The sequence below is a fragment of the Rosa rugosa genome, chromosome 6 (genome assembly GCF_958449725.1).
Source record: "Rosa rugosa chromosome 6, drRosRugo1.1, whole genome shotgun sequence".
Lineage (NCBI taxonomy): Eukaryota > Viridiplantae > Streptophyta > Magnoliopsida > Rosales > Rosaceae > Rosa > Rosa rugosa.
This window is the reverse complement of record NC_084825.1, coordinates 48,130,501-48,155,990: the sequence shown is the minus strand read 5'-3', so window position 1 is coordinate 48,155,990 and position 25,490 is coordinate 48,130,501. Positions and strand designations below refer to the sequence as shown.

Genomic DNA, 25,490 nt, shown 5'->3' with positions numbered 1-25,490 from the left:
TTGAATTTACATAAAAACTACTATTGATATTACATAGCAAAATGAGTGTATATTGTTTAGTTGTCCCAAAAATCTGGCGCCTTTGTCAGATTCCAAAAATGGTACAGATGCTAACCAAGTAGTTGTATATGTACATGGTGCAAAAAATGGTTAGGCTTGGCCAAAAAAGGTCTATGCTAGTAGTTAAGATTAACTATTTACAGCATATCTTTGGATGAGTCTTCAAGTGACTCTAGAGATGTCGTCCCTGCTATAGAAAAAAGTAACATAAGAGTGGTATATCTTAAATTATATGATTGATGTAAACATTATAGGAGAAAGTAATAGTGCTCACCTTTTCGCTGTTATTATAGACCAAGATTTGCAGATTTGGTTTGTTTATGAGTTGTACTTTAACTTAGCAAGGCTTGCTAATTTGTCTTTGCAGTTATGATCACAGAGCATCTTATCATTTCGTATGCGATAATGACATTAAAAGCAGAAAGAACACACTAAAATCACATAATATCGCTTCTCAAATGCACAGTATCAAGAAAACTTGATTTCAGAAAACAATCCCAAGTAGATAAATTCCCCACTAAGCTTATCTAGAATATTTACAGCTATAAACAGTCCACAAAAGAACACAATATAAACAAAAGCTCTCTGTTTTATAAACAGTCCACAAAACAACGCTATATAAACAAAAGCTCTCTGTTGTATATGAAAAATCAACATGAAAGGCAGAAAATTGTTAAACCCAGAACACAAAAAATAACTTTCAAGCTCAAAAACCAATCTCCACAACAAAACACCTAGATCTTATACACACTGAATACAAAGATACAGAAAATGCATACAAACTGGGGAAACAGAAATACTAAAAGCTAAGAAGAGCCTAAGAAGATTGAACAGAAACACAAAGAATACAAACCATTGATAAGCATTAAAACATGAACAGAGAAAAAATATAAAGAAGAGCCTAGTCTGTGCTTGATTTCTTGATTTATATCAAATAGCATTACACCAATCATTTTCATCAACCTGTTAGAACTTAGAACATAATGAATTATCATTTAATTACATTCTTCGCAGATTACATTTGTGTCTTTTAATCCCTTTCCAAAATCCTATCACTAGGCCAATAACCTTAACATACAACACTTTTTACACAACGAAAAAAAAAAAATTGTTGTGTGATGAGGGAAAGTGAATCATACAACACGTTTACAAAACTTACGTTGTATAAGGCTGTTAAAATTATGAAGTTTTTAGCTAGAAGATCATTGCATAACACTTACAAGAATAATTTGTTGTGTGAATGAAAAAAAAAAATAGCAGCAGATTTTCCTCCTAGCTTGACTCAAATTTAGCTTTAAATTGATACTACATAGTACAACAGAATAGTTATATCTGTTGTATGAGAGTAGCCTGCAAAATATCATACAACAGTTTTTGACTTTGTGTTGTACGATCAAGAGGGAAAGGTTTGGATGTGCCTATATTTGCCCCAAAATAGCACTCATTCCCCCTCAAGACCTATAACTTTTGATTGAAATATATCTAGTAATTGATGATCCCACAACCAAATGACTTATTTGTGTTGTATGAATGAGTAATGCCTAACCTAGCGCCAAAATTGTCAAAGTATTTGCATATAGGCGGGAACTTTCCCTCCTTACTCGCTCAACTCAAATTTAATACGTACCAAAACAAACAACACAACTTTATTTATGTGTTGTCTAATTCATGAATGAATACAAAATAAAAACAACCAAATGCTCGTACACTACTAGAATTTTACTCTTAGACATCACGACAATTACATCGGTGAGGAATTCAAGCGATGTAAAAAAATGTCATTAACATCAATTCCTCAAATTCTGATTTGTATACATATAACTGACATCGATTTTTAAAATAGCCGATGACTAAACTTTTATTCAAATTTTTGTGAAAACGTAGAGCGGCTAAGTTTAAAAATTTTCAACGGGGGACATGAAAATTTGTTTCCCACACTTCAACATATTTGGACGGCTAAAATTGACTTCTGAGGCCCCAACTATTCGACTAGCACCCAACCTCCCTTTCCTCTCCTCCTCTGCCTCAGACCAGAACCCTCATCCTCTTCATTCTCCGCCTCCGACCAGAACTCGATCCTCCTCCTCCTCCTTCTCCGCCTCGGACTAGCTCCTCTGCTCGAAGATGGTGAACGGAATCGGAGTTCGAGGGATTTGTGAGCTTTTGTGTTATAGGTAATTCACGAATCTGTTCAAATCATGGCTTCGAAGGATTTGCGAGTTCTTAATTCACCGATCTGCTTAGTTTTCTTTCAAGGGTTTTCGAGAAACAAGCATTCTTCATTCATTGAGCTTTCTGGGCAAGTTCGAGCTTGCTGGGTTTGTGACCATGTAATTGCCATTCATGTTCTGAGCTTTCTAGGCATTCTCCATCTCTGGTTTGCTCTCTCTCGATTCTTCTCATTGTTTTGTGATTGATTTGGAAGTTTTGGGCTTTTGTTGAGTTTTAGGTTTTGGGTTTTGCAGAGGAGACTTCATGCTTGTTCTCGCGCTGGTCAAGGCATTCGATTCTATGTTCTCTGCTGATGAAGGTTTCTATAGCTTGAAGCAGGTCAGTAACTTCAAATTTGTTTCTCTGTATATTATGAATTGGTCAACAGAGATTAGATTAATTTCAATCTTGGGTCTTGGGGATTGAGATTTGAGAGCATGTGAATGGTGGGCAAGTTGATCTTGGTTTTCAAGGTTTCTGATCTTGGTTTATATGCTTACAACAGGCTTCCTTCTCAGTTAATGGCGTTAATGGTGAGTCACTGTGACTAAATTCTTTGTTTTCTGTTTGGGTCCTGTGAATTTTGGGTCTTCAATTTTAAGGGTTTTTGGTAATTGATCGAAAATTGAATTATAGATGGGTGGAGATTCGGGGATATCTGCTTGAATGAGATTTAGAATGCAGATTTGTGATATGGTTGCAAAACATTTGTGGAGAAGAATTACAAAGAATTCATATACAGAAGGTGAGGAAAGATCTCTTGGTGTATACTTTCTTTTAGTTATCTTACCTTCTATCGGTTGGTTGCAGAACTTGGAAGCAAGGTACGGTAGTCAAATTGGTTAGAGGAATTCATTTGCACTTTCATATAATTACACTACTAGAAAAAACGGATACAAGGACACCAAATAAGGACTCATAATTTATGAGGAGTCCTTGAAGGTTTTTAAGGACACAGAGTGTTAAATTGAACGGGGTATAATTTTGCAAGTTTTTTTTATTTTATTTTAATTTTTTTAATTTGAAGTATGAAGCTTTGCGCGTAAATTGGTTGATTGGAGCTTGCTTTGTTCTAATTGTGTAAAGATGCAACCGTTCGAGTGCGTAAATTGGTGCTTCTAGCAGGCTCTATAGGCTTCACTGGATTCCTTTGAGCCACGCCTATGAAATTGCTGAACAAGACGCACCCAGATAATAATGGGGATCGTTTCTCAGGAGGCGATCAAGCAATTCCAAGCTTTAATGGATCAAGGTCACTTCTCTCTCTCTCTCTCTCTCTCTCTCTCTCTCTCTCTCTCTCTCTCTCTCTCTGTGTCTTACTATTGCTCATTGTTACTATTGAAATGCCAGTTGATGAACCACTGAAGAGAACATTTCATGTACACATTTTCTCTCTCCAATCTGTTCTCACCTCACCTCAGATACAAAATGATATCTGTATGCTGTTCCAGTTGATGGATTGTTTAAACTGGAGGGTACAAAATGAGATGACAATATATTGGCTGTAAGTTATTCCTACTCTCATGCTTTGCATAACATCATGTTATTTTTCCAGTGACTTCCAAATTAACAATCTATCTAGCCCCTGTGGTGGTCAATGAATGCTGACATTATCAGACTCTTATTCGTCTGTGCAGAAACCCATAATTCTTGGACTGTTATTTATAAGGTCCTTTTGGAAATAGCAGTGGTTTAATTCTTGGACTGTTGGCAGGTTGTCAAGCCCCTTTTGCAGGAGAGGATAAGGAAAAAGGTACAATTATTGTCTGGTTGTGGTACAGATGAGTTGTTGAAGGTAAGGTGTTTTTCCTGTGATGGTTAGTGCTTTAATATTGGGAACTTGAATATGTGTGAATTATCTACAAATCATGTCTCTAATGGTGCTTTAGCTAGGAAGTGACATTATTTTGACTGAAAATTCTACCTCTCATATAAAAATATAAATTTAGATACACAGGTATACATGAATACTGGGCTCAATTATATGTAGTAGTATTTTTGATTAGTTGTGCGTGCTTATTGGGCTGCTCATTGTAGGTTATATTCAACGTTCTTAAATCATGTACTTCTCATTTATTCTTGTGCTAACTCAATTGCTATTCACATTTTATTGTCTTCTTAATAATGGCATGTAGGAGTTCAAAAATTTTACTTCACTCACTGAGCTAGGCCTATCTGACAACAACATATCAACACTTCCTCCAAAATTGGTCAGTATATGAGAACCTCTTGCTATTGAGTTGATCTTATATGTTGAGACTTCAATGGGTTACAAAAATTAGCAGATTGATTCTATATTATAAAGAAAATAATCATAATTAGACTTATAAGTTCGGCTATATAAAAACAATGCCCACTCCATGAGGTTCCTGCCATTGCAGAATCTAGGGAGGGTCAGATACTAGCTCACTTGAGGAGAGATTGTTTCTCATTTCATACATGGTTGCAATGGAGTAACCTTACCAGGCAAATTGACTATGTAATTATAAAAAACTGTAGGATCCATTGAACATGCCTATTTTCGCACACCGTATGCAACATCCTAATCTGCTATACAGATTACTTAATTCTAATGCTAAATGTTCAATCTTACATTTTCTTTTTATTAATGATTTGCAGATATATTACCTGGTTTGATGGAAGGGCGTGAGAAAATGTCAAAGAAGATTCCCGATTCTGCTATAATATTCATGAACGATAAAGAGGTATATTGCTACTGAAGTGTCAAGCTCTTCATATGAATTTGATCTTTGAGATGACTAAATCTCTCTTAGGCTAAATTAAACAGGAAGATAGAGGAAGCTTCACAATATTGTATGCATCGATCTAGCAATTTTGGGGGTGGGTAATGAAGTGTCTTTTTTTTTTTTTTTGGGGGGTGGGGGGGGGGGTGGGGGTTATGCTATTCTTGTGGCTATGGATGCACAGAGCATCTTGGAACTGATGTGTTGAACTTCCAAAGCAAGCAATAGAACACTAACTGTATCTGGGTTGAATACACCCAGAAGCATTATAATAATGCCTTGTTAGGAGCTTCTGATACCATTTTTGCTGCTGTCAAGTGTGAACTTTTTCTGGGTTGAATTATGTTCTTTTGGTGAAGTAAAGTATCTGTTTTTAGTTAATGCTTAGTTGCATGTAATATATTTTCCTTACTTCAGATATTTTCCTACTCGAGCTAGATATGGTATTATTCCCTCAAGAGAGGATCCCAACTTTGATAAGATAGCAGCTAGTTATGACACTTCCCTAACTTTTTGTTTTCTGGGTTTTCAATTTTTTTGGTTGACATATCTTAATGCTTTTGCAATTTGATTACTTATAAATGAGTGAAAAACTAGGTTATCAGATCCTCTCCCCATGACCAGACATTTATTTTACCTGATTAAATCCTTCATAACCTTGAATTTTACTTATTCTGTTTGCAGGTTTGGGAACATCTAGTGAAATGTTGCCTAAAGAGTCACTAAGTGATCAAGCATGGAATACCAAGCAATGAAGCAAAATATATTTTCTTTCATCATGTAAATTCAGCTAGCTATGAAACTTTATAGTAATGACATGTTACTTGGATTCAATATTTGGTGGATATATTGGAATTTTATTGATGGATCACATTGCTTTTGGCGTAAATATTAGTCATTGTTCATTGGATAATGATTTCAAGCACTAATATCGTAAACTTCACACAATTAGTCACTATTCATTAGGTAAAATAGAGCATTATTATCAATGCACAAAATCCAGAAAAGATGATGATCACACAACAGAATTTCTAATGTTAATAATGTTGTCTGAAGTAACAATTTGGATGTTCACACAATGAATCCTTATATAACATGCAACGGTTCTAACAAACATACGTTGTCTGATTTACAATAACACAACTGTAATAACTAGAATACGTTATCTGATTCGCCTTTCATACAACGGCTCGGAAACAACTTTCGTTGTGTGAATGATGCCAATGACATGTGCAGCATGACTGCGCGGCAGCTGTGGCTGCCATCTGCCGAGAGAAGGCACAACAGTTTTAACCAAATAAGTGTTGACTGTTTGTGATTCACACAACGGGTTTCCACCGTTGTGCCATTTTTCATCACACAACGCTCCGATACACAACGGAGATCGTCCAAATCACACAACGAATTTGGTCCGTTGTCTGTTCGCTTTTTTGGCCTAGTGTATACTATATCAGCTCAACAATAGAAACTCTTTTAACAAATTTAAAGGCAACCAATTTGTATTAGTACATAAAGTGCGATCATTACTCTAACTATAACAAATAGCACATCAGTTATCTGCACAAATAGTTTGCCCTACTATTAATCTGTTCCTCTCTCACCCTCTATCTTTTCAGTGCTTTTACCAATAATATATTAGATACATGTTGTTCTTCAAGATTCCAGATACGATTGAGTACTTAAGTAATTATGTAGATGTTTTAAGACCACAATTTGACTCGCTCTTCCTTCCCTTATATGGTGCGACCTACAAAGATCAAAGTGTATATGGAGATTTCAATCTACCAAAAGGAGCTATTGGGTAAATTAGCTTATGAGTCTATGCAAATCAATTCTGCACCACCTTCTCAATCGTCAACTCTTGGCATGAACAATGATTGAAAAATCACATTCAAAAGACTACCAAAAACATTCTCAAAAAAAAAAAAAAACAGAATACCTACAGGAGTGCAGCAAGAACATTGAGGCTTGCTGAAATTGATGATGCATTTTCAGAACCAGCTCTTCCAAACTTTGAAGCAGCGACAATAATTGCCTGCCTGTCTATTCCTAATTAAGCAAGGCATTGATAAAAATGAGTTTGCTTCATATATGTCACCGACTTTCCCTAAGAGAAACATAGAACTGGAAACATATTGTTAAGGGTACATAGGAATATTTTGGCAGTTAGTTGCAAAGTTATGTCTTCAATATGGATTTTGACTTCATTGTTAATAGTATTAAGTTCTCAGTTTTGAATTTTCTTTGAATCATTACTACCTAGACTCCTTTATTTTCAGTAGTACTAACCATTTCTTTTACAGTAGCATGTTTTGTCCTTGCAGAATTCAAGTATCATATTTTCATGTATCATATAATTGCAGAATTAAAATCACAAAGAGGCATACACCCTCTATTGTAACAAAAGAAAAAGTACTGGTCCTGCTCAAGACTCTGTAAAAACTCTTGTAAGAGAACCTGTCACTATCACAATCAGCCACAAACTCTATTAGTCCTAATTTGCTAGGATAATGTATTACCTAGATCGCTAGAAGAATTGCTATTTTTGATTTACTCTATTAGTCGTGATCAAATTTTTCTACTGCATTTCGAAACTGAATGTTTGGTACAATTAAAAATTACAAACTCCCACAATAGCAAAATAATTTCCACAATCAACCACAAATAGCACAATATTGCACAACGGGAGAAAGAGCAATCTCAATATGAGATATTGTTTTCTCAAATGCACAGTATGGAACAATGAAGTGGATTATTTTAAATATTGTTACTTTGATGCGGCTATTGATGGTAAATATGTTGTGAAGTAAGAGTTTTCAAGACAACTAAACTTAGAGAACTATCAACAACAGAGACTACAACCACACAAAGAATCAGAAGAACCTCAATTTCAAGAGACTACACAACAGCTGCAATTTCCTCAACATATAAAAAATAGGTGCAACAGAAACATAACTAAAAGCGAAAACACTCACCCGTACTTATCTTAAAGCCCCTGTTTGACTATCAAAAGCAGTCACTGCAAAACAAAATCCAATGTTTCTTTCAGTGACTCATCATTCACGGACATGTAGCTACCTTTAGAGAAAGAAATATTATATAGCTTTTCAATGACCTTCCTATGTATGATACTATCATCCACAGCCAGAATATGAAACTAAAAAAGCATGGGAACTAAAACATCAATTAACAAATGATTCAACCATTCTACAATTTCAAATAGGCATTCTGCAGTTTGAGGTTTGTGCACCATACAATCAGACATTAAGCTCATACAATCAAATTCATCATTCAGATGATCCCAAAAACCATGCAAACACAGCAAACCCATAAATTACAGGGAAAAAAAGAATACCAATACCTACAAACAGATCGGGTTTTGATTCCGAAAAAAGAAAAAAAAAAAAAAAAAAAAAACCAAAACTCTTGAGCAATCAAAACAAAACCCTGAGAGCCTCTCGTCCCCCTCTTCTGCTTCTCTGCGTTCTCTCCCTTATTCCCCAGTTCTATTCACCCTCTCTTTTTCTCTCTCTGTGTCGAGCGAACAACTCATACCAAAAGAATGAAGATGTGTCCTTCTCCAGAGCAAACACGCAGAGCAAGCCATACCAACACGGCCTCACTTGCAGCCAACACCTGTAGGGGGCAATCAAGCAAAAGACCAGAAAAATGCAGGGCATAACCGTCAAGTCACTGTTCATTTTGTTTGTCTTCTAGCGAGTTGGGTTTTAGTATAGTTATAATTTTGAAATGGAGCTGGTGCGGCTGCCCTCAAACCTTGATTAATGAAATTGCAGAATACAGGGGGGGGGCGTAGAGCCTGAACCCCAGATTACAATAAGCATAAAGAGAACATCCTGAAATAATACCAATACTCTCAACAAAATCTATGTACTCTGACAAGCACCAATTAGCAAAGAGTGCACGAATGGCTACTCTATTTGCTTTGAGATAGCGGAGACATACTAGAAAGATAACTCTATAACGAAGAAGCATCATTGCAAATAGCACAGCTTTCCCACTATGTTGCCGCACGGAAATAAATCCGGCGACACTCAATTTCATCCTGCCACTAGGAGGTTGCGTCCATTTGATCAAGCAAATAGCTCGCAGCCTCGCTAGGCCAGATAAGGCACACTGAGTGTGCATACCGGGACAAAGCCCACGTCGCCCTACCGAAATATGATAGGGTCTTATTGCTGGCATAAAGCCGCATCTTACTAATTGTAAAAAACAACAAAAAGAAAAAGAAACATAATAATATGGGCCTAGAGCAGAAGCCCAAGCCCAATTACCATCATGCCCACGCCAAAGCCCAAAGCTGCAGGAGGCAGGAAGCCAGAATCTCGCAGGCAACCTCACCTTCCGACCACCGACAGCATCGCCACCGCTACCAGCTTGTCGCCGAGAGATTGCAATCCGTCTCAGTTCCCCATTACGCCGGCTAGAGGAAACGATGCACCCAAGATAGATCACAAACCGCCGAAACCAAATCGGATCCGATTGATCCGATCTAAACGCCGATCCCAGCGCTGCTGCCTCCCGGTGATCACCAATCTCGCAACACCAACTTGGACCGGCCCGGCGTCGACCGTCTGCATTGCACTCTCAACAACATCGATCCCGCATCAAACCGCCACAATCCTCCACCATCAGAACCTCCAGCCGGTCGCGCGAGACAGTGCCGCCAACCCCCAACAGCCTTCACTCCGACTAGGCAACTCACCACCGGACACTAGGTCCCCTCGGGCCCGTCCGACGACGTAGCCATGAGGGCGCGCCGTCGGACGGATCATCTCTCTCAACGCGGTCTAGGTTTTCACCTCCGATATTTTTGGAGCTCTCTCAACAACACCCAACAAAGTTTACTTAGGGTTTAATATTAATTTGACCTATATTTGTATCAAACAGACTGGCCAAACAATTCATTCAATCTCGAGCATTTTTCCATATGGTATCCAATTAACGAGGTTTAATTTAATGTGAAAACAAAGTAAATTAAAACATATGAATTTTCGTATTTTACAAAATTTAATTTGGTCAAGACTCAAGAGTTCTATAATTTTCTATATATCTTTTGAGTAGCCAGACATTTGTTATTATAATATTATTTGTGAAAAACTTTTTTTTTTCTGAACCACCCCGTGGTAGGTTCTTTTACAATGCTATTACGATGCTATTAGCTTAAATGAATAGAGTATATTCTTGTTTTTACTCAAAAATAATAACAAAATTAGGCCAAATAATTATATTAATTGTGAGGATGAAATTGCAATATAATGAACGACCCGTTATCATTTGAAAGCCACTCTACCATTGGAGGAGCAAAGTGTAATTTGGATACATTTGTGACATCGATCTGTGGCAAAAGAATTTAACATCTGTGACAAAAAAAAAATAATAATAATAATAACTTTAATTTGTTGATCCATCTATTAGCTCAATCTGTATTCTTTCTTCCTTCTGTCGTAAACTTACCAGCCTCTACGTTCTTCCCTCGTTGACGAGGAGTACGCATGTAGCTCGGTTAGAAATTTTGTGAAATTTGGAGCAAAGAAATTGTTCTCTAAAGTGGCCTTTTTTTTTTTTTTTGAGGAGGAAAATGAAAACAACTACAAAGAGAAACCCCTACTACAACTAAAAAAGTCAAAATTGAAAGCTGACAGAGCTGAGAGAGGAAGCTTGTTGGACCACGTCAAAGAAACAGAAGAGCCATGCGCAGTGTTTGCAATGGCATCCGCAAGGAAATTTGCTTCACGACGAAGGAGATTTCTTCAAAGTTGTTTGCAAGACTAAGAATGTCCTTGATCAGGGTTCTCAACCGCCATGGAATAGTGCAATTCTTGTTGATACCGTCTATTATCAGCTTTGAGTCACCTTCAACAATGACTCTGCGGAAGTTAAGGATTAGGGCGTTGTAGAGCCCATCTCTAACTGCATTTCCTTCTGCTATATATGGGACAGAAGAATTGCCAATCTTTCTAGCACCAACAAATTTAGGAGAAGCTTCATGGTCTCTTAAAATGAATCCAGCAGCTGCTTTCTTGTTGTTGATGATCGAAGTCATCGAACTATCAAAATTAAGCTTGATGGTTTCCGCCGCCAGGGGCAGTGACGGACGCAGGAATATATATCTCTGGGGGCAGGTTTCAAGTGACTCATTTATTAACAAGCTTGCACCAAATAGGAAGCATAGTTTACTCATTCAAAGAAAGAAAGTTTAATAGAAAATTTCAAGTGACTTATTCATTAACAGATTTGCACCAAAGAGGAAGTAAAAGAATGCAATCAAAGAAACTGGGTTTACTAGCAAATGCCATATGACTCATTCATTACAAACTATCATGCTCAGCCCTTCAACTTGGAAAAACAAAGTCCAAGTTGCACAAAAGGTTCAACAAAACAGAGAGCTTGCAAGAAGCAAAAAAGAGCACATACCTAGAAAAGCAGAGTACTTCCACATCTATAATTGTCCTCTACGAGGTGCCATGTTTTGAAAACGCTGAATAATAGACTCATTGTCAATAGAATTGAATATATCCTTCTCAAGATATACAATTAAGCTGTCATTCATCCATTGATCTCCCATTCGATTGCGAATTCGATTCTTTATAATATTCATGGCAGAGAAAGCTCTTTCAACAGAGGCTGTTGCAACAGGAAGTACTAGAGCCAAAGTGATCGATCAGCAAATAAACATAAGGATACGTCTTGTGCTTTCTTGTCTTAACTAATTTCTTTGCAAGATCAGCAATCCCTTGCAATTCTTGGGAGTTGTTGTTAGATTGCATATCATCAATATAAGTCTCTAACTGACATTCTAGCAACAACAACTCTGATGCAGAAAAATCACGAGGATAAAGCTCAGCAAGACGCATCAAACTTTGCTTATTATAAGCTGAAAATGAATAATTAGGACTTAGAGCTGCCAAACAAAGGAGAAGTTCAGTAGTAGCCTCATTGAAACGGTTATGTAGCTCCTGAAGTTGGAAATCAATTACTGCACAAAAGAAGTCAAAGCGATAGTAATGCATATTTGTCATTTCAGGAGCTCTACGCCTTGATTTTCCTGGACATACATATTGATCATCCATGTTTGGAACACTAATATTCTCTTTTCCACAAAATAGAACAACCTGCTCAAACAAAGAAAGCCATCCACTCTCCCTAAAAGTCTGCAATTTTCTCTTGCACACTTTCACTAAATCCATAGCATTCAATATGTCCTGATCATGTTTTTGTAGTGCTTGTGATAACTCATGAGTGATTCCAAGTATAATTCTCATCAAATGCAGACTGAATATGAAATCAAATGATTGCAGCAACTTCAAAGAAATAAAAGCTTCATGCTTCTGATCAGAACTCACTTTATCAAATGCTATTTCATCCAACACATCAATTATGGAAGAAAACATGACAGTAAAGTTTAGAAGAGTACCATAATGTGAGCTCCAACGCGTATCACATGAACGCTTAATTTCAGTTTCTTGATTGAGTCCGTGTCCACTTGTAAGTTCTCCAACTTTAAGTGCCTCAATGACTTTAAGAGCTTGCTTTTCTCGAAGAATGTCTCGACGTTTAGAAGATGCCCCAACAATGTTTACAACACTACCAACTGATGCGAAGAAAGCACCTACAATTTCATGTTTCTTGGCTACACCGACCAAAGCTAATTGAAGATGATGTGCGAAACAATGAACATAAAAAGCACTCGAGTTCTCCTTCAAAATAAGGGTCTTCAGACCATTAAGTTCTCCACTCATATTACTGGCGCCATCGTAACCTTGACCACGTAGCCTAGAGAAGCTTAATCCATGTTTAGAGAATAGTGCATCTATAGTTTTCTTAAGTGAGATTGCAGTAGTATTCGCTACATGTTCAATGCCTATGAAGGATTCAATCACACACCCATTTTTATCCACATAACGAAAGGTAACAGCCATTTGCTCCTTCACAGATACATCCCTAGATTCATCAACTAGGATAGAAAAAAAGGCATCACTCATGTTTCTCATAATAACATTTGTAGTTTCAACAGCAGCAGCATTAACAATGTCCTTTTGAATCCTAGGTGATGTCAATCTAAGATTTTCAGGAGCATTCTTCAATGCAACAGCTCTCACTTCATCATTGTGATCAACGAGAAATTGCAAAAGCTGAAGAAAGTTACCTTGATTGCTTGAGTTCTCTGACTCGTCACGACCACGAAAGGCAAGGCCTTGTCTTAGAAGAAACCGAATGCAATCAACTGAAGCTTCTAGTCGAACTCGATAATCTATTCGGGATTGATGTACATTCTGATCAATAATGTTTCGAATATGCTGCTTTTCATTCATCAAAGCTTCACATTTTTGCAGGTTTTGATTATGGACACTATTCTGCTTCCCTACATGATCATGCAATCTTTCTTTTTTCTTCCAATTTCGAAAACCAATACAAGTAAAACAATCACCTCCTCCTTGCTCACCAGCATTTGATTTGAACAGATAGTAGCACAAACAAAATGCAGCCTCTTTGGCTACGCTATATTCTAACCAATTAGGGAAGTCATTAAACCAATCAGAGACAAACCTTCGTTTCCCTTCTCCACACTGTGTTTGGACAAATTGATGATTTCTAGGCTGACAAGGACCTCTTAGCAGATACTCTCTTCTAATTTGATCCCTAAGATTGGGATGATAATCTGAAATTTTAGTTCTTTCTCCAGGATCAGAAGGAAGATTAACCAAATCAATTTCTACCCGACTCTGTTTTGATCTTTCACTCTCTATGAGGGGTGATGATAACTCATTTGATGTTCGTTTAAAGAATCTCTCCATCTTTAATCTTTCATAACTGCAATTTTCATAAAAAAAAGTAATTTAATCTAATCAACAAAGTCATATATATTTGGGAAGTGAACTAGAAGATAAAGATACTACCTTTAAGATACATCAATGATCAATCCAAGGCTGAGTTCCAGAAGAGCAGATATGGAAAACTAAAAGAGTCGATGACGTCGGACTCGAATCAAAGACTGGAAGTATTGAGTTTGGTTGTTTGAGTACTGAGTTTGGTTGTTGTGGATTCTCAGTAGAACAAACGGAAGAACTGAAGAAGAAAAGGTCTGGGTTGTCTCACTTATCTGGGACTCTGGGAATAGGGATCAGCTTTTGCTAGTTGACAAATATTAGAAAGGAAACATCTCAGACATGGCCCATATAAAAAAAAAAAAATGCTTAGTTGACAAATGTCAAAAGGTCACTGGGGGCAGCTGCCCCCACTCGTCCCGCTGTGCGTCCGTCCCTGGCCAGGGGTGGGGGTGTTGTGGATGATGGGGAAGGGGACCCAACGTATGGTGTTGGAGTAACTGCTTGGAGGCCTTTCTGAAGAAGGATTATTGGCTCTGTAATTAGACTCAATTGCCGCAGCCGAGTGAACCACCCCAATAGGAGAGGGTGTCTTTTGTCGAAACGCAAGGTTGTTTCCAACCTCCTAAATTTTCCAACAGATTGTGATGAGATTCTCAGTGACTAGCTTTTGGTAGCCAGACTTGAACCAGGAGAGGACCCAATCATCAAAATGAGAACAATTCTGTAAATTAAAGCCAGCAGATTGCCAAACTCTTGTACAAAGTACGTGGCCGGGTTTTATTTGTGAAAAATTAGCTGAAGAAAAATTTAGCTGAATGCAGCTTGCTCAGCTAAAGATGAGTCCCTTTGGTCACTCACCTTTTGTTCAGCAGGTTAATCAAGATTTTTACTAAAAGTCAGCTTGTTCAGGTTATTTTTCTAATTGTGCGAAATCAGTTCTAATAATTTAGCTGAAGAAAAATTAAAAAAAAGGATTAAATTCAGTTTAGTCCCTTGAACTTTAGGGCTAAAATCACTTTGGTCCCTGACTTTTTTTTAATCACTATGGTCCTTGATCTTTCAAATTGCATCAGTTTCGTCCAAAATTTGAAATTGACTCGAAAGATGACGTCACTTGCTGAGTTGGAGCCGACATAGGGCCCCATTTTTCAGCCTTTGACCCACAGTTTGGACGAAATGTCCAAACTACCCTCGTCACCCCTTGTTACCCTATCAGTCCGGTACGCTTCTCTCTCTTTCTCTCTCAAATTCCCGATCCTCTCTTTCGTTCTCTAAAATTCCCAATCCTCTCTCTCTCTCTCTCTCTTAAATTCCCAAACCCTCACTACTACACTTGTTCTCAGCAATTCGAAGGCCGTCTTTTCTCGGACGATCTTGGCATCTGACGGTGGCGGGCTCGCTCTTTTCTCGGAACCAGGTGTAGCTGTCGAGGGACCTTCAGAACGACAACGTATTGTCGTGAGAGGAGGAGCCGGGTCGCTGCTGAAAATGAGATCTTCAAAACCGTCTGATCGATTTCAACCTCAAAACCGACGACGCCGAAGACGAGATCCTAGCCCCAGCTCCTCCTCCTCCTCAATCCAATCCCAATTCCCAAACCCTAGCTCCCAATTCGACCAACGACGCCGATTCGTACGACGGTCCTAGGGTTGGGTCTGTGCAGACCAAAGAGAGTAAGAAGCCGAAGATTTTTATTCAGAAATCGATTCTGCAGTCTCTGATTTCATTCAATGAGGAAAGCAATATAGTGGCTAAAGCTCATCAAGAATTTAAGCAGCTCGTCCAAGAAGCTCTCAACACTCGCAAGTTTAAGCTCTGCTCTTTTGGGTCTGATGGGTCACCGCACTTTCTCCTCCGGCCAAAGATGGTGAGCTCAAATTTAAGGGAAGTGGAAGTTCTTTACAGACTAAGAAGGTTGGTCCTTCATTTTAGAGTGAAAATCTGCAATAACCATCTCGCATTTCAAGTTTTTGTTGGGAAATTTGATGAAGAAAGTAGCCCAAATTTGGACCCTATGAATTTTTGGGTTATTTTTGCAACATTTCTGTTTCTGCATTGAAACTTATAATAGAGTAAGTTGATACAATCAGCATTATTTGGTAGAGAAATAGTATGAATTTGTGTCTACTATCGTTCTTGTTGTACTATTTTGGATTGAAAATGTGCTATATCTATCTGGTATTTGAAGTTTTTGTGGTTAAGTTTGTAAAAATAGCCAAATTTTGTAATTTGAAGCAATGTACATTGTAATTTTCTAGAAATGTTATGGTAATGTTAATTCTGGTAAATTTAAAGGATTAGATTAGGATTTGCGTCGGAGAAGATGCTAGGAGGCAGGGAGGGAGGGAGAGAGAGAGAGAGAGGGGGTTTGGAGTGGGGCGGTGGCGGTGGCACTCTACATTGGGGTGGTCAGTTGGAATTGGAGGTTGCCGAGATGGAAGGATAGGACTCTGATTGGAAGAAGAAAGGTGGGTTTGGAATTGGGGAGGGAAGAAGAAATGTCCATTTTACCCTTCTCGGTGGGTCAAAGGCTGAAAAATGGGGTCCTATGTCGGCTCCAACTCAGCAAGTGACGTCATCTTTCGAGCCAATTTCAAATTTTGGACGGAACTGATGCAATTTGAAAGATCAAGGACCATCGTGATTAAAAAAAAAAGCCAGGGACCAAAGTGATTTTAGCCCTAAAGTTCAAAGGACTAAACTGAATTTAGTCCTAAAAAAAATAACAAAAGGGACTCATCTAGCTGAACAAGCTGCATTCAGTTATTAATCGAACTGAAAACTACATCGAAAGTGCACGTGGAAAATTGCAGGCTTAGATGATCATTAACAGGTATAATCAATTCATACAAAAAAAAAAAAAAAACACCATACGATTTTCCTAAGCTACATGTTTTTTTATATTTATTTTTATTAAATGGGGCCGTGACCACTTACTCAATTTTAGCCCAAAAATTGCCCATTTACTCCACCAAGAGTTTTTTAACCTCATTTACCCAATCTAACAGTGCTTGACAGTATTGCCCTCATTTTAATTAACAAATTACACTCATATCTCTCTCTCCTCCCCCTCATCGATTTCTCTCTCTCTCTTTCTCTAACCTCGTCTCAGGCTCTCTCTCTCTCTAAGCCACCACGCCCACCACTCCACCGTCGATGTCGGCCTCCACCGCCGCCGCTCTGTCCCACCGTCGGACCACTAAAGGATGACGCCGGCCATCCAACTCCACGATCCCAGCCCCTCTGGGCTTCGTCAGTTTTGTTCGTCAAATGTCCGGGAAGCTCTCCAAGCCGGAATCGGGTCTGGGCTTTGCTGGCTTTTTTTATCAGAAGTCCGGGAAGCTCCGAAACTCCACGCCGAAATCGGGTCTGGGCTTCGCTTGCGCGCAGGTCTCGGACGACGTCAAACCGGTGGTCTATTGGGGGGGGGCAATAGACAGATTATTGCCCCCCAATAATTTCGTAACTGTGGTTAATTAATAACTGAAATTAGAGTTTTAATAAGTCTTATGTTGTTTTGAGTTTATTAAAGTACAATAATCTGTCAATGATAGAAACTGGTGATTTTTGGGGTGGTCTATTGGGAGGCAATAGACAGATTATTGCCCCGCAATAATGTCATAACTGTGGTTCATTTATTACAGGTCATTTCAACAAAATGCTGCTAGATTCATTAACCAAAATAATTAGGTTTATTGGGGGGTCATAAAAAGTTTATTGGGGGGAAATAATATGATTATTGGGGGATAATAAAATCAGACGACGGAATCCGGTCACCAGTCCGGCAGTCGGATTCGGGATTCCGGTGACTGGTTGTCGGATTTCAGTGACTGGACGCCGGACTCCGGTCACCGGAGACCGCGGCCGGCCACTGGTCACCGGTGCACAGCAAGGTGGAGGATGACTTCTCTCTCTAAGTGAGAAAGAAGGAAAGGGCAAAAAAAGTCCCAAAAATAAATAAAAAGAATAAAAAAGGAATTAATTGGGTATTAGAGAAATAATCCCTTAGAGTGTTTTGGGTAAATGGGGTTAAAAAACTGTTGGTGGAGCAAGTGAGCAATTTTTAAGGTGAAATTGAGTAAATGATCATTTCCCCTTATTAAATAGACAACTCACATTCAACAACTAGTCTATTGTGAGTTAAACCCACAACCTCCCACTTATAAAGAAGAGACTTCTGCCAATAGAACAAATGGTACTGGGCAGCTACATATTCTCTATATCCTAACAAGCATCTGATCAGCTAGCTTTTCACATCATAATAATCAAAACTGACTCCTTGTAACTCGCTTTTGCTACTTCTATCTTACTACATTTTGCAAAACAGAGTGCCAGAAAGACATGAAGCTCTAGATGTTTAGCCACTAGGCTAAAATCTACTTCATTCCCAAATTTTTCGAGAAGCCACTTCCAAAAGCTGATCCATAATTTCTACTCAGTTCTCTGCTTTCTTGCAACACCAAAACATTCACCATTCCACCGCAGAAATCTGAAGAAGCAAGCATGTCGCCTATCATTCCCAGCTCCGCATAATGCACGAATTCTGACATTTCCTCGTCCCTTAATGAACTGTCCGCATGCCGCCTTCCAACCATTACAAGATCATAATCCCCCTGCGAGTTCATAATTGCATCCATAAGCTGTACAGAGTCCTCAACCTCGATATCTCGCCAATTCAAGCATTTATTCCCATTATTTCTCAGCTTAAACTCATCCACCATCGACTCATCCAGCCTTGCCTCCATCTCCTCGTCTTCATTATAGTTACCCTCGCTTAATTTTTGTGGCACAGTAATAATCCTGTATACTGTGAGGACCACATTATGGTTGCCTAACATACGTGCTGCTAAGGCCAAAGCCTCGCGGTCATCTGGTCCGCCAATGAAAAATGTAGCCACATTGTATGAGAAATGAGACAGGGTCAGCCGACCAGGAAATCCTTTTTCAACTAGTATTCCAACTGTACAAGATGAATATTCCTGCACATTGTTGTTGAATTGGCGTATTGCGGCAGTCACGTTGGTGCCAACCATAACCTGGTGGTTTTCATGAAATGGGAGGATAACCAAAGGTACGAGATTGTCATGCACTACACGGCAAATGGTCTCATGCATTGATTTATAGGGCGCGATCATAGTGAATGATTGGATCAAGACAGGACCACTTGAGTTTTCCGAGTAGTTCAAAAATGCTTGCATCATATGATGTGTGAGTGAACTTATTCGGCTAAGTTTGTTCCCCTCCTTCTTCTTCTTGTAAGGGACTAGTACAGGTGCAGCCCGCCCCACAAGCTCGACTGCATGGATAATATAAGCGCAAATGGGGCTTGATTCTGTTGGGTTTGAGGCTTCTAGGAGGGAGGTGAGGTTGCGGATACTTTCCTCGTTGTGGATACAACAAAGAATGTCGAAAGGAGAGTTGCTTTGAACTGATTGGATGTTTCTAATGCGTGGACCTTTGGGTGATGGCCCGAGTCTTAAATGAGGTCTGTATGTGAAATGTATCAATGATGTTGCAATCATGTTCCCAATCAGCACAGATAACACTAGTTGAGTATAGACGCGTTGATCTAGGAGCTGCAGAAGATAAACATTAGTAGGAATTAATCCAAATTACTATCGCCATCTAGAGAAAGAAAGGTGTAAAAATATACCTGACTGTACCTCCATCGAGCGAAAATGGTAATATGTATAATACCCCGGATATTAATCATCATGCCGAGCAAGAGACTATTTCTTAACCTAATTTTGCAGCACAATGCAGCCACGGTAACTGCCACCGTTTTTGCCACATATGATGCACCAATGATGGCTTGCAATGTGGCAAAACTCTTCCAATCGCTAAACAAAAGTATGTTTGTCCTGAAGCCAGTACGAAAATAGAATATGGGAAGAAGAAGTTCAGAGACCAACAATTCAGTCTTGGTTACTAACGCTGCACCCAGAGGTGGTCCATCTGGTATGACTAACCCAAGAATTATAGGACCAACAAAAAAGGCGGTACCTATTGCGTCGGATACAAGCGACAGAACTAGAGCCCCAACTAGTATTGCTACTACATAGAACTCCTTTACTTCTTGTCCTTCTGGTGTGTTCTTAGCAATTGATATCATAAGCGGGCGTATGACATAAACAATGAAAACAGACATTGCCACTACGGAAACGAAAGTCAAAGCTCCGTGGCTTACATTATCTTTAGTAGCTATGTCTTGTACTGTTGAGAACAACCATTGTATGATTTCAATGAGCAAAGCAGAGGATATGGCGATTTGACCCAACTCAGAATTCATAAGGTTGAGTTCGTCTAAGGCCTGAGCTACATCAGGGAAGAAAGTGAAAGAAATAATAGAAAATAAAAATATGGGGAAGAATCCTCCTTTGATTCCAGGAATGAAGCTGGCTAACGGGATTCCGAGGCCCAAGGAAATTGCAACGGTGAAAATGAGCCCTGGAACACCAATCTTCAAAGAAAGCTTTGTTCTTTTGACCATGCTTATGTCAAATTTAACTGCAATTATGAACATGGAGTATATAGCGCCCACAAGAGACATTGTCGCCCACAACGACGCATCTTTCGGATTAAATAGCTTGTCCCTCATAAACTGGTTGCGCCCTAGCAGAGAAGGCCCCAAGATAAAGCCACCCTGAACAAGACCGATCAACAAAAACATTGGTTTTAGAATGACTATTGATCTCACAAATAATAATAATAATTTTGTTTCCTGTTTTGGGTTGGAGAAGCTGAAATTAATGCTTAATTCCTATATTGATTGAAAAAGACAATATTTACATTGCCCTTATTGTTTTCCCCATCAAATCTATCAACATATTCACACTAGGCTACGTTTAGCTCAAAAATCATCAAGGCATGAAAAAGGGGTACCGTACCAGGAGATTGCAAGAGAATTTGGTCTGTCCCAGAGGTTTGAGAAGAAAATAAAGTAGCCGGGAGGTCACAACGACAAGGATAATTTGGGCAAGGGTTGCAGGAAATGTATAGTCCAAAGGATTTTCTTTAAACCAAACCCCTTTGGAGAAAATGGCAACCGATGGCACACATACTTGAAACGGTAATCCCTTGTCAGCTTCAGCCATTTATGTGCCTCCCAACGACTTCTTGATTTGCAATAATCTTAATGTTGAAAGATCCCGATTATCATACAAATGTTGGGATAATTCATAGGGTTGATGATGATCCCAACCTAACCCTACGAATTATCCAAACAGAGATTTCTGCGCGAAATTCAGTATCAACAAGATGAAGCCTCCTTCCTTTCAAAAAAAAAAAAAAAAACTATGAAGCCTCCTCGGTGAATATGGAGGCACAGAGTCAATAGTTGAATCGGGATCGAGAATGTAATGGTGTTTGGGTCTTGGGTTCAAACGCGCAGCAAAAGTCGTTGTAGCGGGTATGGTTATTATTTTCTATGAGAAAAATTGTGAAATGTAGTCCACAAGAAAATTGGATAGAAATAAAGGTTCATTGACACCGGAGTGATCATCAAAATCACTTATAAGTTATAACCGATTTATCATCATAGGGTTCGAACAATTTTTCTATTTACTTATATTTATCATAAGCGATATTTACAGGAAAGGGAAACTGAACTTTATTCTTTGCCTAAACCCAATTTCCCGTCACCGGTTGGACTAATCCGAAGAGCACAGAAACGAGGCCCCTTAATTTTAGGAGGCTTAATTAACAAGATCTTAATTGAAGATGACTCCCAATTAGTCATTGACTAAATTTTTAGCATCTCAAAACATCCCCATTTAATTGTTTTCAAGGTTTTTGCCTACAAAGTAACAAAGACAAATACCTATACTTTCCTTCATCACTTTTGCAACTGTGTTAGCAACCACGGGTTGTGACACTCTCTCAGCTTCTATCACACCAAAATATGAACATGGCACTGATGACATGAGCCAAGGCTAGTTACACGTATGCAGGGGCGTAGCCACTCACAGGGCTACTTGGGCTATAGCCCAAGGGAGAATTTCGCCCAAAATGCGTCAAGTATGGGTATAGCCTAAATAAAAAAATAAAAAAAATACTAATGCTTCGAAGAGTTGTTGGGTTGCTGCTGTCTCAAACACCAACCCCGTCTCCCCGTTCAGAACTTCAGATTGGTTCCGCCTTCCACTCTTCCAGAGTTCTAGCTTCTAGGCTCCAGCCACGGAGCCACCTCCAATCGCTGCGAGCCACGGAGCCGGGAGCCACCTCCAATCTCAGAGTTTCAGTCCACTGAGCCACCTCCTACTCTCACTCTCCTCATCTCCCCGTTCAGAACTTCAGATCAATTTTGATTCCACCTTCCAGAGTTCCAGGCTCCAGCCACCGAGCCACCCCCCCTTTTCAGAGTTTCAGTCCGCCTGAGATTCATTGATAATTGGGAATGGGTTGAATCGATTGATGAGATTCATTGATATTATGCAGGTCAAAAAAAAAAAAAATTTGGCCTTCGCCCAAAAAATTGCCACAATAAATTTAACTCACCCCATTGTCGAATCCTAGCTACGCCCCTGCACGTATGTTGGTTGAAGAACAACGAAGGCCATGGTCTCCGGCTCTGAAAGTGACATGTGGTGCACAGGCAAGACTTGACTGGACTAGTGTTCTTTTGCATATGAAATTCATAATTAAGGGATCAAAATGCTTGAAATTAACGTCTCAGCAAAATATTTTGTTAAGAGACGTACATGACTATAAGCTTGTCTGTACGTTTAAAGATGTGACAATATGAGACATGATTGAAATGAGTAGCCTGAACAATACCAAACAAGTGAAGTATGTGAAGATTTTAAAGGAATAAGCTGAGCTTCTGATAACATATTATTGGTAATTTTCTCATGTTAACATCTTCGATCGCTAATATATAAGTAAGTTTATATTAAGGGGGGGGGGGGGTGAAATTTGCACACCCAAAATTGCAAACCACACACCCTCCTACAATTTTAATAATATTTTATCTTACATCTATTTTCATTTCCTAAAATACCCTCAAGTCAAATTCTTTTTTTTTTTGGGTCTTTTTATGTTCCGTCTCTTTCTCCTCCAACCCACGACAGAACCATTCAGTTTATTTCTCTTTCTCCTCCAAACAACAACCGACCCTGCATTGAAGATTAGAAGTTGCTTCCAGAGATTGTTTTATTTTCAAATTAGTTTTCCCATCAAGGTTGGTGGTCTCTACATAGCAAAGTGCTTCATCATAGCTTGATGAAAGTAAGATAAGATCAGGAGGAAAAAAATTCGTCCTTTTCCATTTTCAGTATAACCCCAGCTTTCAATTCCCTCCGCTTAGTAAAATCAAATTCACCTTCCGATCGATGCACCAGAACTTTTCTGGTTCCCAACCTTTATGATTTTTGGAGGAGAAGTCTGTCGTTCCATATCATCTCCGACAAAACCCTTCTTTATGATTTGTGGGTAATCACTACTACAAAAATTCAATCAGACGACGCCTCTCACACGACGCATCATAATTTTCTGTCGTCTGATTGATTTTTATTTTATCAGACGTCGTTTTTACAAAATTTGTCGTCTCATATGGACTTGTGAATTAGTTCAGACGGCGTTTAAGAAAAAAACCGTTGTGTGACGCTTAAAAAATTGAGCGGCAAGTTTCCCACCATGTAAGTGGTGCCGAAACCCATCTCAAACTCCAAATTTTCCCCCAACATGTATTGATCATACAACGAGAAATAATAAAACTGTGGTCTAACTAATATGTTTGACAGAAGGGAGGGAGATTTTCCATCACCATTTTTTTTCAACTCCCCTAAGAGGGAAGTCGAATTGATAGGAGACAAACCCCAAATTAAAATGACTGCATTCAGACCACATTTTTATAAAATCCCGTTGTGTGAGTCCTTGTCCAAATTGATAGGACTTGTCGAAATTGATATAGGTCGGGCTTGAAACCCTACACTTGAGCAAAAACGTAATGACAAACCCAAAGCCCTCCCCACTCTCTCGACAGAGACTCAAAACCAAAACGCAAAGCTCCTTACTCTCTCAACAGCGTCTCTCCAAAACCAAAACCTCACTCTCCCAAACCCTCTCTCTTCTTCGACAAACCCCAATCAAAGCTCTTTCTCTTCGACAAACCCCGACCAAAACCATCTCTCCCTCTAGCTAGGTTATTCGATCTGGGAAATAGCGAAGGGAAGAAAACCAACTGGGTAGCCTCTAGCGTTCTTCAGATCTTTCGGCGATGGTGGTTGTTTCTTTCGTCGGTGGTTACAACTTTGAAAGCAAGTACAGAGGGTTCAGGGCTTACCAATTTTGAAAGCAAACCTAGAGTTGAATCGGAGAGAGAAGACATCAGACTTCCTGGGCTTCAAAATCGGAGTTCGATTAATTAGGGTTAGGATTTGCGTCGTTTTTCGAGAGGCTTCAGGATTTTGATTGCGATTAAGGTTGAGACCACTTTTTGGTAAGTTATTGTATTATGAAATTCAGCTATGGGTAACTGGGATTTGAATTTTGTGGTTTCAGTATTGGATTCTAACATTGGAGATGTGGATTTGGGATTGAAGGAAAAAATGTCAAAATTGGGGCCAGGAACGTAACTACGAAGGTTTCGATAGAAATTTTAGCTACTCCTTCTGCTTAGCACTGGATTCCTTGCTGCTAGTTTGGTATTTTCTGCCTTTTGGTTTACGTTTGCAGTCTATTTTTGGAACATTGAAGTTAATTTGGGTTTTTAGTTGTGATTCTGTCAAGAAATTCAATGGGTATTAGGCTCAAGAGAATGGTGGTCTCCGATGAGAGCCTTGAGTTGCTTTCCAGGTATGGCCAAGAAATATTGGCAGTGAAGGGGAGGGTCTTGCAATATCCACCAGTGTTCAGGCATCGTTTGTAACAGGTTAGTTTCTCTGGTATTCTTCTCCTCATTTATATATTAACTTTCGAAATATGAATGTTAAGGTTTTGTCTGGATACTGATGACTGAAATCACTTACTAACTGAGGTTTGCATGAGATTTTGTTTTCCAGGTGTTCTTCAGAAAACTGGAGTTGAGCCACAAGTGGAGAGGATTAGTAAATACGAAAGTGCTGGTGAGCAACTTGCGCTACGACCATGTCCGAAGAAAATTGTAAGATGCTGACAGCATTGCTCGATAACATATATGGGAACTGGCTGGACATAATTTCTTCTACAAGAGGTGCTTTGAGATTTGGTTTTTGGCTAATCTGATATGATTATGTTGTTCAGTTGTTGAAATTTGATGTGAAAGTCATCAGGGGAGTGGTTGTTCTTGAAAGTTTTTTTTTCCCCCTCTTTATGTGATGATATACAGGAAGCATTTAAGTAATATTGATTCTCTTGCTTGACATGCCCTGGTGGTGATGCCCTTGCTTTTGATTTGTAAGTGCTAGTATATATTATCATAACATATGTGATCCTAAATTATATAATTTGCTTATATGTTGTCAAAAACTGTTGGACTGAAGAATTGTCGATTTGTCTATGTCTGGTTACCCTCATGACTTCATGATTTCACGATGTGGAGGGAAATCAAACTTTTGGCTGCATCAAAACTGGACATCGCATCAATGTCTGACGTGGCAGCAGATGCCATTGTTGCAGAAAATTTAACCTTAATTAACTGGTTCCA

The 25,490-nt window shown here is 39.0% G+C and overlaps 2 protein-coding genes and 1 long non-coding RNA gene across 4 annotated transcripts; all 3 read right to left on the bottom strand.

The window, feature by feature from the left end:
* Positions 1-6,602: 6,602 nt before the first annotated feature.
* LOC133718507 (uncharacterized) lies at positions 6,603-8,749 on the bottom strand. 2 transcript variants are annotated; one of them, XR_009850334.1, is made up of 2 exons: positions 6,955-8,749; positions 6,603-6,762 (listed from the first exon to the last, which is right to left on the bottom strand). It is a non-coding gene; the product is annotated as an uncharacterized LOC133718507 (long non-coding RNA). The 2 variants fall into 2 exon arrangements; XR_009850335.1 differs by having other exon boundaries at positions 6,959-8,749.
* Positions 8,750-11,653: 2,904 nt separating this feature from the next.
* On the bottom strand, positions 11,654-13,834 carry LOC133716915 (uncharacterized). The gene has a single exon (XM_062143551.1). It carries the CDS (start codon positions 13,832-13,834, stop codon positions 11,654-11,656), a length of 2,181 nt encoding a protein of 726 aa, XP_061999535.1.
* Positions 13,835-17,984: 4,150 nt separating this feature from the next.
* Positions 17,985-21,228, bottom strand: LOC133713541 (cation/H(+) antiporter 15-like). Its single transcript, XM_062139583.1, has 3 exons — positions 20,755-21,228; positions 19,521-20,510; positions 17,985-19,443 (listed from the first exon to the last, which is right to left on the bottom strand). The coding sequence occupies exons 1-3, from the start codon at positions 20,959-20,961 to the stop codon at positions 18,244-18,246; spliced, it is 2,397 nt and encodes a 798-aa protein (XP_061995567.1). The 5' UTR covers positions 20,962-21,228; the 3' UTR covers positions 17,985-18,243.
* Between the last annotated feature and the right edge of the window lie 4,262 nt (positions 21,229-25,490).